This window comes from Scyliorhinus canicula, chromosome 2 (genome assembly GCF_902713615.1).
Source record: "Scyliorhinus canicula chromosome 2, sScyCan1.1, whole genome shotgun sequence".
NCBI classification, from domain to species: Eukaryota; Metazoa; Chordata; class Chondrichthyes; order Carcharhiniformes; family Scyliorhinidae; genus Scyliorhinus; species Scyliorhinus canicula.
The window spans coordinates 100,816,966-100,829,244 of NC_052147.1; the positions used below are offsets into that span (position 1 = coordinate 100,816,966).

The following is a 12,279-nucleotide window of genomic DNA, read 5'->3' on the forward strand; positions in this document are numbered from 1 at the left end:
GCGTGGCCAATCCACCTACGCTGCAGATCTTTGGGCTGTGAGGGTGAAACCCACGCAGACACGGGGAGAATGTGCAAACTCCACACGGACAGTGGCCAGGATCGAACCCTGTTCCTCTGTGCCGTGAAACTGCAGTGCTAACCATTGCGCTACCATGCTGCCCCAATAGTCGATAAGTATAAAAAAAACTGGGAAACGCAAGATATTTTCCTCAAACCAGTTTTGAGTTGTGAAACAGTAAAATATCCTACATTAAATCTTCGATATTCAGTGCTTATTTTGATTACTTAATTCTATAAATTCTAACTTTATACAAGAAGGAATGACACTTTTGCAGTATGAGGGATTTTAATTCCTTCTTTCTTTTGTTCATTTTCTCAATAAATATATTTTTATAATTGATGCTCCTAGCACATAGACATAATATTCCTTGGAACAGATGCACTCGTGAATGTACAGTTCATTTGTTCAGCAATGTATTAATCAGCTAGGCCAACATAACTTCAAAGAATATCTTTATATACAGGGTCCAGCGAATGTCAGACATTGTCTTCACCCCCAGCAGGCTACCTATGCAGGAATGAGACAGAAATTGGTGTCCGTTTGCAGGTAAAAGATTCAGTGCAAAGGCCAACAGGTGCAGAGAATTGAAATTATATAAGAGTTATTTAGCACAATATTATTTTTTTTAAAATAAACATTTTATTGAGGTAATTTTTGGTATTATAACAACACAATAAACAATGTACATGAAACTATAAACATAGTGCGAAATCCGTCTCCCTCCCTTACAGGTCTCACCTTTATTAACCCCCTACTCTAAGTTAAACTAACCTCCCCCCCCCCTCTGCTGATGATTAATTTTCCGCAAAGAAGTTGACGAATGGTTGTCACCTCCGGACGAACCCTAACAGTGACCCTCTCAAGGCGAACTTGATTTTCTCCAAACAGAGAAAGCTAGCCATGTCCGACAGCCAGGTCTCCAACTTCGGGGGCTTTAAGTCCCTCCAAGCTAATAGTATCTATCTCCGGGCTACCAGGAAAGCAAAGGCCAGCATGTCTGCCTCTTTCTCCTCCTGGATTCCCGGGTCTTCCAACACCCCGAAAATGGCCACCTCTGGACTCAGTGCCACCCTTGTTTTTAACACCGTGGACATGACATCTGCAAACCCCTGCCAAAATCCCCTAAGCTTCGGACATGTCCAGAACATGTGGACATGGTTCGCTGGTCCTCCCGCAAATTTTGCACACCAGTCCTCCACCCCAAAGAATCTGCTCATCCGGGCCACTGTCATGTGAGCCCGGTGAACGACCTTAAATTGTACCAGGCTGAGCCTGGCACATGTTGCGGACGTGTTGACTCTACTCAACGTATCAGCCCATAGACCATCCTCCATCTCACCTCCCAGCTCCTCCTCCCACTTGTGCTTCAGCTCCTCGGTCTGTGTCCCCTCTGACCCCATAAGTTCCTTGTAAATGTCCGTGATGCTCCCTTCTCCTACCCACCCTCTGGAAACTACCCTGTCCTGAATCCCCCTTAGCGGTAGGAGCGGGAAGGTTGACACCTGTTTACTTAGGAAGTCCCGCACCTGCAGATACCTGAATTTGTTTCCCCTCGCCAACCCAAACTTCTCCTCCAGCGCCCTCATACTCGGAAAGCTCCCCTATATAAACATATCCCCCATCCTCTCAATCCCTACTCTCCGCCATATACGGAACCCCCCATCCATACTTTCCGGGGAAAACTGGTGATTATTACAGATTGGGGACCAGACCGATGCTCCCTCTGATCCCACATGTCTCCTCCATTGCCCCCAGACTCTCAGGGCCACCACCACCATGGCGTACTGTGCCGGCGGGAATGGCAGAGGTGCAGTTACCAACGCCCCCAAAACTGGTGCCCTTGCATGAAGCCGCCTCCATATGCTCCCATGCAGACCCCTCCCCCACCACCACTTCCTGATCATGGCTATATTCGCTGCCCAGTAATAGTTACTACAATTTGGCAGTGCCAGCCCGCCATCTCCCCAACTCCGCTCAAGCTTTACCTTCCTTACCCGCGGGATCTTGCCCGCCCAAACGAAGCCAGTGATCACTTTGTTGACCCGTTTAAAAAAGAACCGCAGAATAAAGATGGGGAGACACTGAAATATAAACAGGAATCTCGGGAGGACCGTCATCTTCACCGTCTGCACCCTCCCAGCCAGTGACAATGGAAGTGCCTCCCATCTCTGAAATCATCCTTCATTTGGTCTGCTAGCCGGGTCAGATTTAATTTATGCAGCTGGTCCCATTCCCGCGCCACTTGAATGCCTAGGTACCTAAAGCTTCCCCCTACTAATCTAAACGGCAGCTCCCCCAATCGCCTCTCCTGTCCCCTCGCCTGGACGCAAACTTTTCCCCATATTTAGCTTATACCCCGAAAACAGGCCAAATTCCCCTAGAATCCTCATGATTCCTTCCATCCCCTCTAATGGATCCGATACATACAGAAGCAGGCCGTCTGCATAGAGTGAGACTCTGTGCTCCACACCCCCCCTCCCCCAAACTAGCCCCTTCCAGCCCCTTGAGGCTCTCAGAGCAATTGCCAACGTCTCTATAGCTAGCGCGAACAATAGTGGGGAGAGGAGGTATCCCTGTCTCATCCCCCGGTGCAGTCTAAAATAGTCCGATGTTGTCCTATTCGTCCGTACGCTTGCCACAGGAGCCTGATACAGCAACCTGACCCAGTCAATAAAGCCCCGCCCAAAAGCCTTTTCTACATCCATTGCGATCACAACCTCCACCTCCCTACCTTCCGGAGACATCATGATCACATTTAACAACTTTCTTTTTGCACAATATTATTGATAATATCTCTTCTTACTAACTCCCTGGAAGAAAAAAAATACCTTAAACAATGAATCCATAATACCCCTAAAGTGCAAAAAGAGGTAATTCAGCCCATCCAGCCTGCATTGACCCTCCAAAGGAGCACTACCCAGGCCCACACTCCAGCCCTTTTCCTGGAACCCTGCGGATTGATCATGGCTAATCCACCTAACCTGTATATCTTTGGCTATGGATGGCTATAACGTTCTGTGATATATTTCTTAGTTAACATTCATTTTTCATCAACTCAAGCATTTATTTTTTTAAAGAAACATTGCACGGTATTCATAGAGTCATACAGCACAGAAAAATAAGCACCTAACTATTTCAATCTCATTTTCCGCACTTTGCCCATAACCTTGTATGCTCTGGCATCGCAAGTGCACATCTAAATACTCCTTGAATGTTATGAGGGTTTCTATCTCCACCAACCTTTCAGACAGTGAGTTCCAAACTCCCACCACCCTCTGGGTAAAAAAGCTTCTCCTTACACCCCCTCTAAGCCTCCTGCCCCTTACCTTAAATCTATGCCCCTTGGGCATTGAACCTTCCACCAGGGGGAAAGGTATCTTCCTGTCTACTCTATCAATGTTCCTCATAATTTTATACATCTCAATCATGTTCCCCCTCAGTCTCCTCTACTCCAAGGAAAACAATCAAAGTCTATCCAACCTCTCTTCATAATGAAAACTCTCCAGCCCAGGCAATATCCTGGTAAATTTCCTTTCCAGTGCTATCACATCCCTCGTAAAATCTGACCAGCCCGTCTATAACCTCCTTTAATTGAAGACTATCTCCTCATTATTTATCACCCCACAAATTTTTGTATCATTTGCAAACTCACAGATCAACCCTCCTACATTCATATCTAAATTATTAATATAAACATGTAATTATTTATATTCATTGCAATGGTACAAGGACTGAGGTTGGCAATTAATAGGTAGTGTAGGCTCATCCTGTGCAATGGTGCAAGGGTTGAGAATGCCTATTTACACGTACTACAGGTTATTCAGTGCATGATACAAGGGCTGAAGTTAGTCATTGACAGGTCGTGTAGATTATAGCATCCTGGCTCCCCCTTCTGGGAGCTGCAGATCATGGAAACTCAAATATGTCATGGAAGAAAAGTTACTGATCTAAATAAAATCTTAAGCAGATGGATATCCCAGTGATTTGAAAGTTTTCTTAGAGTACCCAATATTTTTTTCCAATTAAGGGGCAATTTAGTGTGGCCAATCCACCTACACCGCACATCTTTGGGTTGTGGGGGTGAGACCCACGCAGACATGGGGAGAATGTGCAAACTCCACATGGACAGTTACCAGGGCCTGGATCGAATCTGAGTCCTTGGCGCCGTGAGGCAGCAGTGCTAACCACTGCACCACCGTGCCCCCATATCCCAGTGATTTTCAAGGGGAGGTTGATAGCTGTGTTTTTTCATCTTTAACGGGATATGGGCTGATGCACCATCAATTGGACACGAGACGAGAAGAAGTTCCAAACGACAGGCTTTAATGCACAAGATGTGTGCCCGGCAGTAGACGTATAGAAAGAAAGGCTAACTGCTGGACAGTTCGGGTTCTTGTACTCCGCCTTGTAGGCGGAGCTACCTACCTCTCAGCCAATCGGCCGAGAGGCACATTACTTCCTCAGCCAATCGGCAGAGAGGCACATGACTTGCCTGGTCCAATGGGCAGCGAGTCTTCTGCACCAATAGCAGCTCGGTTCTAAGGTACCATAATGTCCCTAGTCATATTACCACATGGGCATTGCTGGCAAAATATTTGTTGCCCATTATTCCAGAACTGAGTTCCTTGCTAGTCCATTTCAGGGGGCAGTTAAGAGTCAGCCACATTGATGTGGATCTGGAGTCACATGTAGACCAGACCAGGTAAGAACAGCGGATCTCCTTCCCTAAAGGACATTGGTGAACCAGATGGGTTTTTACAAGAATCGATGATAGTTTCATGATCACCATTACTGGGGGGGGGGGGGGGGGGCATGGTGGCACATTGGTTAGCACTGCTGCCTCACAGCACCAGGACCGGGGTTCAATTCCAGCCTTGAGTGACTGTCTATGTGAAGGTTGCACGTTCTCCCCATGTCAGCATGGGTTTCCTCCCAGTGCTCCAGTTTTCTCCCACAGTCCAAAGGTATGTAAGTTAGATGGCTTGGTCATGCTAAGTTGCCCCTTAGTACCGAAAGGTGCAGACTGGGTGGGGTTAAGGGGATAGGGCCAGGGAGTGGGCCTAGGTAGAGTGCTTTTTCAGATGGTCGGTGCAGATACAATAGGCTGAATGGCCTCCTCTGGCATTGTAGGAATTCTGCGGCTTTATGGTTCGATTACTGAACCTACTTTTAAAATTCCAGATTTATTAATTGAATTTAAATTCCACCAGCTGCCTACGGATGGGATTTGGACCCATGTCCCCAGGCCTGGGCCTCTGGGGTCCGAGTCTAGTGACATTACCAGTACGGCCCCACCATCTGGAGATATGGAGTATATCATTATTCAAAAAGAGAGCATACTCCAATGGTGAATGATTTTCCTTTCTTACCCACTACACTGCTATATGTGTCTTCACTGAATTTCTACATGTGACTACGGAATCCATCTGCCCTTTAAAATTTGTTCTACTTCCAACTGTGTGAGGTTATGTTCTGATACAAACTACAGAGAAAGCCTTGCTTAGTATCCAGCCTTTCAATCTGTTCTTCGTCTATACACCGGAAAACCTGTGCTGTCAATCAGATGATTAACTAGTTCAAAAGAAAATTATGCAGAATTCTATCGGACTCACTTTCACTTTCTTTTTGCATTTCTTGCTTCTCCTTTGGCACTTTGCTAGCTTGAAAATCCTGCAGCTGTTCCTTCAGAAAAGAGAACACATGAACTGTGAACGACAAAGCAGTCTGCTGCACATTAGACCACAAAGCTGCGATAGAGCGTGCAATCTAGCGGGAAAGTTTCTCAGTGTCATTTCAGGCGGGTTTGGCTGGGAGTTTCTCCCTTGCTCTGTCGGCGGGTTCCCCACCGCTATCTAATCACACTTAGTCACTTTTTTGGGCCTTGGGGAGTTTCTCACCGGGCTAGCCCACATTTTGTTCATCATTTGGGAGCTGATCCCGTTGGCTAGAAAGGCACCTCAGAGGTTGGGCCACCATTTTGGAAAGGGTGCCCCGATCTGTAAGTGAGTTGAAGGGTCACCCACACCCGACACCCATGGGCAATGTCACCCCTCCCCCCAAACATAGGCATTATACCCCCCCCCCCCCCCCCACCCCCACCCCCACCAAGTCAGGACACCCCACTATGGGATCGATGACGGCCCCCTTTTAAAGCTTTTCCATGCCCCCTCTCAAGGGCCCCCCACCCTTCACCATCTCCAACCTTCCAGAGGCCCCTTTATACCCGCCCTTCACACCCTCAGCCTTCATAGCCCCTCATCCCGCCTTTCATGGGAGTGCCACCCTGGCACCTGGGCACCCTGCACTGCCACCATGGCACCCAGGCAGTCATCCTGCCAACTTGGAAGTGCCACCCTGGCACTTTGGCAGTGCCAATGTGCCAGCCTGGCAGTGCCAAGCTGCCTGGGTGCCAGAGGGAGAGCCAGGGTACCACCCTACTCTGCCTCTGACCACCCAGGGGCTTCCCATAACCTGGGTGATCCTCCACGTTTGCGTGGACCAGTACTCACCTGCGAACGGCTTGGCTCTCCCTGATGAGGTCACTAAATGCCGGGAGCCAGTTATATCCGGTGTCAGCACAATGTTTTTAAAATTCAGAGAACCCAATCATTTTTTTTCCAATTAAGGGGCAATTTAGCATGGCCAATCCACCTAACCTGCACATCTTTGGGTTGTGGGGGTGAAATCCACGCAGACATGAGGAGATTATACAAACTCCACATGGACAGTGACCCAGGGCCGGGGTTCGAACCCGTATCCTCATTGTCATAGGCAGCAGTGCTAACCACTGTGCCACGTGCCGCCCTTTGGCATCAGTACAGTTAAGTGGGTTCTTAAACCCACCTGGTCATGCGACACCTTGCGGGATCTGCTTCGATCACGTGAGGCGTAATGGCCATCGGAAAGGCCGGGTGGAGCCTCTCCCGGCATTTACTGGAAGTATCATGCCTCTCGGGCGGTACGCTGCTGGTACATCATGCCCCTCATCCCCCCTCTGCCTTTTGCCAATGGATCTAAATCTGTGCCCTCTGGTTAATGATGTTTCTCTTTTCTTACTGTGATAGCACGGCCCTTAAGGGGGTGGGCTCCAAGGACAACATGACCAGCTTGGGGTCAATCACGTGGGAGAGCGGGTGAATCCTGGCCAATGGGGAGTTCGCATGGGGCCTGTGTGCAGGATCCCGGGCAGTGTGGACCGGGGTGCCGAATTGTTCAGTCCTGTTGTATCGTGTTCTGTGCCTGTCACTTAACTGCCTTTGCTTTTCATCAATAAACCCCTTTGTTAATTACTGGAAGCCTCCTGTGTATGTCTTGAGCCATCACACTTACTCTTTCAAAACATTTTACAGGAGCAACCAAATATTCATGGAGGATGCACCCGTGTCCATATGAATCGTATATGGAATCCATAAATCATCCATACTTACTTTTCTGGACACTTCTCTTCCTCCAAACCTTCTACTTCATTGACATGTACTTGTGAAAAATTAATTTCCATTTCTGAACCCTACATAAAGAAAGGATAAATTTCAATGACTTTATTGTAAACACATTTCTTCTTCGACTTCTTCCTCTTCTGTGAAGAAAGTGACACACTGGATTGAAGTCTGAACAGAGGCAGCCATTCTGCAGTGTCAGATCCAGGTGACCATTCTTCACAAAGGAGCTTGGACAGTGTTTGTGGGCTATTCATCAATTGAGCCCCTTTCTGTCATCCACACACATTTCTCGCAGTAATTGCCAGATTCCCTCGTTAATATTTATCGGTTCCAGCCTTGGCACTGAGGGTAATTGAAGCCTAATTTCCTCACACTGTGATTGGCTAACTCTGCACAGATCATCATCTCACAAGCAAAGTACTTTGTTTAATTATTATGGGCACAACCTAACAACCACACTGTGCTGGAAAAGCAGCTCGCCGCGGCACAGTGCAGCCGTTGAAAGCCAGGAGACCCCGTTCCAGGGATCTACCCGGCTCGCCACGCCTCACGAGATTCAACGCAATCTCAGGAGACGTTGCGATATGAATCCTGCCCATATTGGATGGGATCACTTTTTAGTAAATGAGCATAGAGCGAGGCAGGGGTTTTAGACCTGTTCCTGGGGGGACGTTTTGCGAGGTTGGAAGAGTTGGGGCGGAATATGGACTGGGGCGAGGGGAAGGGTTTAGGTGCCTGCAGCTCCAAGAATTTGCTGGGAAGGAGGTTCAGAGCTTCCTGATAGCGTCGACCCCCTCGCTGTTGAAAGAGGTATTGATGGCAAGGGGAATGGAGAAGGGGGTAGTGTCGGTGATCTACAGGAGGATTTTGGGATGGATGGGGTGTCTTTGGAGGGGATTAAAGGCAAGTGGGAAAAAGAGTTGGGCGAAGTTATGGAAGAAGGTCTGTGGTGTGAGGCGCTCTGGACGGAGGGTGGACGCTTCAAGCTCATGCTTGAGATTAGGGCTGATACAGCTGAAGGCCATATATAGGGCGCACCTCACGAGGGAGAGGATGAGTCGGCTCTTTGAGCGAGTGGAGGATGTATGTGAGCGGTGTGGGAGGAGTCACGCACACCATGTAAATATGTTTTAGTCCTGTCCGAAGCTGGAGAGGTATTGTGGGGAGATTTTCAGTATCATCTCGGGGTACTACATGTGAACTTGGAACCAGGGCCCCTAGAAGCCATTTTCGGGGTACCGGCCCAAGCTGCAGGGACAGATGTTTTAGCCTTCGCCTCACTGATTGCTTGGAGACAGGTCCTGTTGGGGTGGAGGTCAGCTTCTCCACCCTGTGCCTCGACATGGCGGGGGGGACCTACTTGAATTTCCGACTCTCGAGGTGAAATTTGAGCTGAGGGGTGAAGGAAGGGTTCTACAATTCATGGGGACTGTTTATTGTGCACTTTCGAAAATTGGTTGCCATTGAACATAGGGGGAAGGGGGAGTTGGAGTTATTGTTTTTTGTTGTTTTTGGTTACACTGTTTATTGATAGACTGTTGATTTTTTTTATCTGGAACGCTTGGTGAACGTTTTGGTCTGTATATTGAGGAGGGAGATGTTTTTGTTTGGGGGATTGTTATTGTATTTGTTTTTAGTTTTGTTCTTTTCTTTTGTTGTTTGTTTGATGAAAATGTTGAAAATGAGAATAAAAAGATTTAAAATGAAATCTTAGGAGTTTCAATCAAATTACCTTTCACATTCTAAATTCCAGGGATTATAATGCTAGCTTCTGGAACATCGCCTCGCACTGTAACTTGGAGTCTAGGTCTTCGCCTCGCTCTCTCCAAAGTATATCTCTCCTCAGGTGTGGCACCCATAACTTCCCAAAGCATTCCAGATGTGGTCTAACCAGATTTGTGTGAATGTAGGGTTAATAACCTTACCAGATTGTGCCTCTTGATGTTTTGTTTTGGAGCATTGTTTTCCAGGGACACTTCTTCACTTTCCTGTTCACCAAAATCTTCCAGGACCAACTGCTTGTTTGCGTTACAGCTGAAACAATATTGATTAAAAATAACAATGAATGATTTGATTCTCACAAAACTGTAAAACACCTTGATATACTTGCTAGGATAATTCAAATGTCACAGAATCAGAAAGTCGTGAAACGATACACCTCAAGAAGGAGGCTAAGAAGCCCATTGCTCATATGTCGGTTCCTGGAAAGGGTTATCCAGTTGATCCCAGCGCAGTTAAATAAAAGCAAATTACTGCGGATGCTGGAATCTGAAACGAAAGGGAAAATGCTGGAAAATCTCAGCAAGTCTGGCAGCACCTGAGGGAGAGAAAAGAACTAACATTTCGAGTCCGATGACTCTTTGTCAAAAGCTTTTGTCGCACATACAGAAAACTAGTTTTCAAGGCAGATTACATACTGCATCGCTACCACAAGCATAGAAAAAAAAAGAGTCCAAATCAGACCATTTGACCATTTGCGCACCTCCTGATGACTTCTTGGTTCCTTAAGCTCAGGGACACTGGCGGCGTTCACAAGGAAATGGCAACATCAACATTGACACTTCAATGACAAAACAAGAAAGCCACTCGACCATATTAATTCATCAACTTGGACTCATACATATTATTTGATATTGTATAATCATAACTGTCATCATGATTTGTACATGTCATCATTTCTCTACCTATTTTGTTAAATTTTCTTTAACGTAGTACAGAAAATATGTAACACGAAAAAAGGTGGATTTGGTGATATGCATCACTGTAAATACACAAGGGGTTAATGTAAATACACTGAGACTAAGTAAACACTAGAGGGAGCACCAGAGACATCATGACATGCAGACATACAGCTAATGAACACATAGAATAGGACACGACCAATGGGCAGTCAAGACACCCAGAGGTGACACTACCACAAGGGAGCAACGCATATAAAAGGACAGGGCACACATGCTCTGTCTCTCTCCACAGGCAACACTCAGAGAGAAGGACAGGGGCAGATCAGAAGCATCACACCCACCGCATGGCTTAGAGCAGACTGGTTAGTTAGACTGACTTACTATGGCAAGATTAGCAGGAGATTCAAACTCAAGTAGGAGAATTGATAACTGTTCAATAAAGGTGTTAAACCTATCTCCAAGTCTGAACCTTCCTTTGTCAGAGCATACATCAAGGAAGCAGCTTATGCTACATGAAGAAGCATAACACAACATGGCCATTTGTCGCTCCTTCTTCCTATTCCATCTTACTCTCTTTCACCTTGCTGTGCTAGTTGTGGTCCTTGTTGTTTCCTGCGCTCTCCCCCAGTGTGTTTGCCCTCCTCTTTCCTCCCTTCTGGCTCCCCTCTGTTGATCCCCGTCCCTCCCCCCCCCTTATTCCTCCCCCCTCCCCTCCCACCCCCTTCTTCTCTGCTACTCCCCTTTCTTTCCTGCTGGGTTTGGCTACTCCCTCTTGCTCCACACGCCCCACCTGGTCCTCCCTCTCTTCCCTCCCTTCTATCATGTCCTGGCTACTTCCCCCCTGACTCTTCGCTACTTAATTATTTGTTTGTTGGTCCTGAACGGGTCCTGGAACAGTCGGATGAATGGCTACCATGTTTTGAGGAAGCCATCTTCCGACCCTTGGATGGCGAATTTGGCCTTCCCCATTTGGAGAAATTCTGATAGGTCGGACAGCCGGTCTTCAGCTTTAGGTGGTGCTGCTGACAGCCAGCCGAGCAGGATTCTACAGCGGGCGATCAGGGAGGCAAAGGCAAAGCTGTCCGCCCTCCTCCCCATGAAGAGATCTGGCTGATATGATTCCACAAATAACTTTCTCCTTTCAAACTAGATGTCGAATTCCCTTTTAAAAGTTACAACTGAATATGCATATCCCCCAGCATAACAACTTGGTACGTTAAAAAAAAATCTGGTTCTATTGGCAATTATCATAAACGTGTCCTCTGGTTACCACCCCGTCTGCCGTTGGGAACAATTTCCCCATACTTACTCAATCAAAACGCTTCAGGAATTTCAACATCCCCATGAATTCTCCCCTGATCATTCTCTGGTCTGAGTAGAACAACCCCTACTTTGCTAGTCTCTTCACCTAACTAAGGTCACATATAGTTCATGCCATTCCAGGAAATCTCTTCTCTAAGGCTTTGACATTCTTCCTGAAGGGTGTTGACCAGAACTGGACACAATACTCCAGCTGATTTATAAAGGTTTTGCATAATTTCAGTGTTTTAGTGCACAATGCGTATGTTTATAAAGGAACCCACATACTTTTATAACAGCGGTCTCAACTTGTCCTTCCACCTACAAAAATATGTACATTTATTTCTTGAAAATGTAAGGCTACATTCCCGTCTTCACTTGCTTTAGTTTTTCAGATTGTTGTTTGTCAACCTGACCCGGAAAATGATAGGATCCTTTTCAAATGCAGTAAATAAATGGGTTAAACTTGACGTTCACTCTGAAGTAAAGCCCATGATTTTCATGGCCAGCCAACACACATGTCTCACAGCATTCTCACCCCCTGAAAGGGCATTGAATTGAGAAAACTGGGGCGGGATTCTCCCGTACCCGGCGGGGCGGGGGGCCCCGGCAGGACAGAGTGGCGTGAACCACTCCGGCGTCGGGCCGCCCCAAAGGCGCGGAATCCTTTGCACCTTCAGGGGCTAGGCTGGCGCCGGAGTGGTTTGCGGCCCGCCGGCTGGCGTGGAAGGCCTTTGGTGCCACGCCAGCCGGGGCCGAAGGGTCTCCGCTGGCCGACAAGAGACCGTGCATGCGCG

General features: G+C 47.3%; 1 protein-coding gene across 2 annotated transcripts in view; it reads right to left on the minus strand.

Annotated features, from left to right (window-relative positions):
* Positions 1-359: 359 nt before the first annotated feature.
* Positions 360-12,279, minus strand: part of LOC119962395 (homeodomain-interacting protein kinase 4-like) — a 38,726-nt gene continuing 26,806 nt past the window's right edge. For both annotated transcript variants that reach the window (XM_038790360.1, XM_038790362.1), the window contains exons 5-8: positions 9,428-9,536; positions 7,491-7,570; positions 5,676-5,745; positions 360-570 (exon numbers count right to left, since the gene is read on the minus strand). In XM_038790360.1, coding sequence (XP_038646288.1) covers positions 553-570; positions 5,676-5,745; positions 7,491-7,570; positions 9,428-9,536 — 277 coding nt within the window. In that variant the 3' untranslated portion in view covers positions 360-552. The remainder of the gene's footprint in view (positions 571-5,675; positions 5,746-7,490; positions 7,571-9,427; positions 9,537-12,279) is intronic.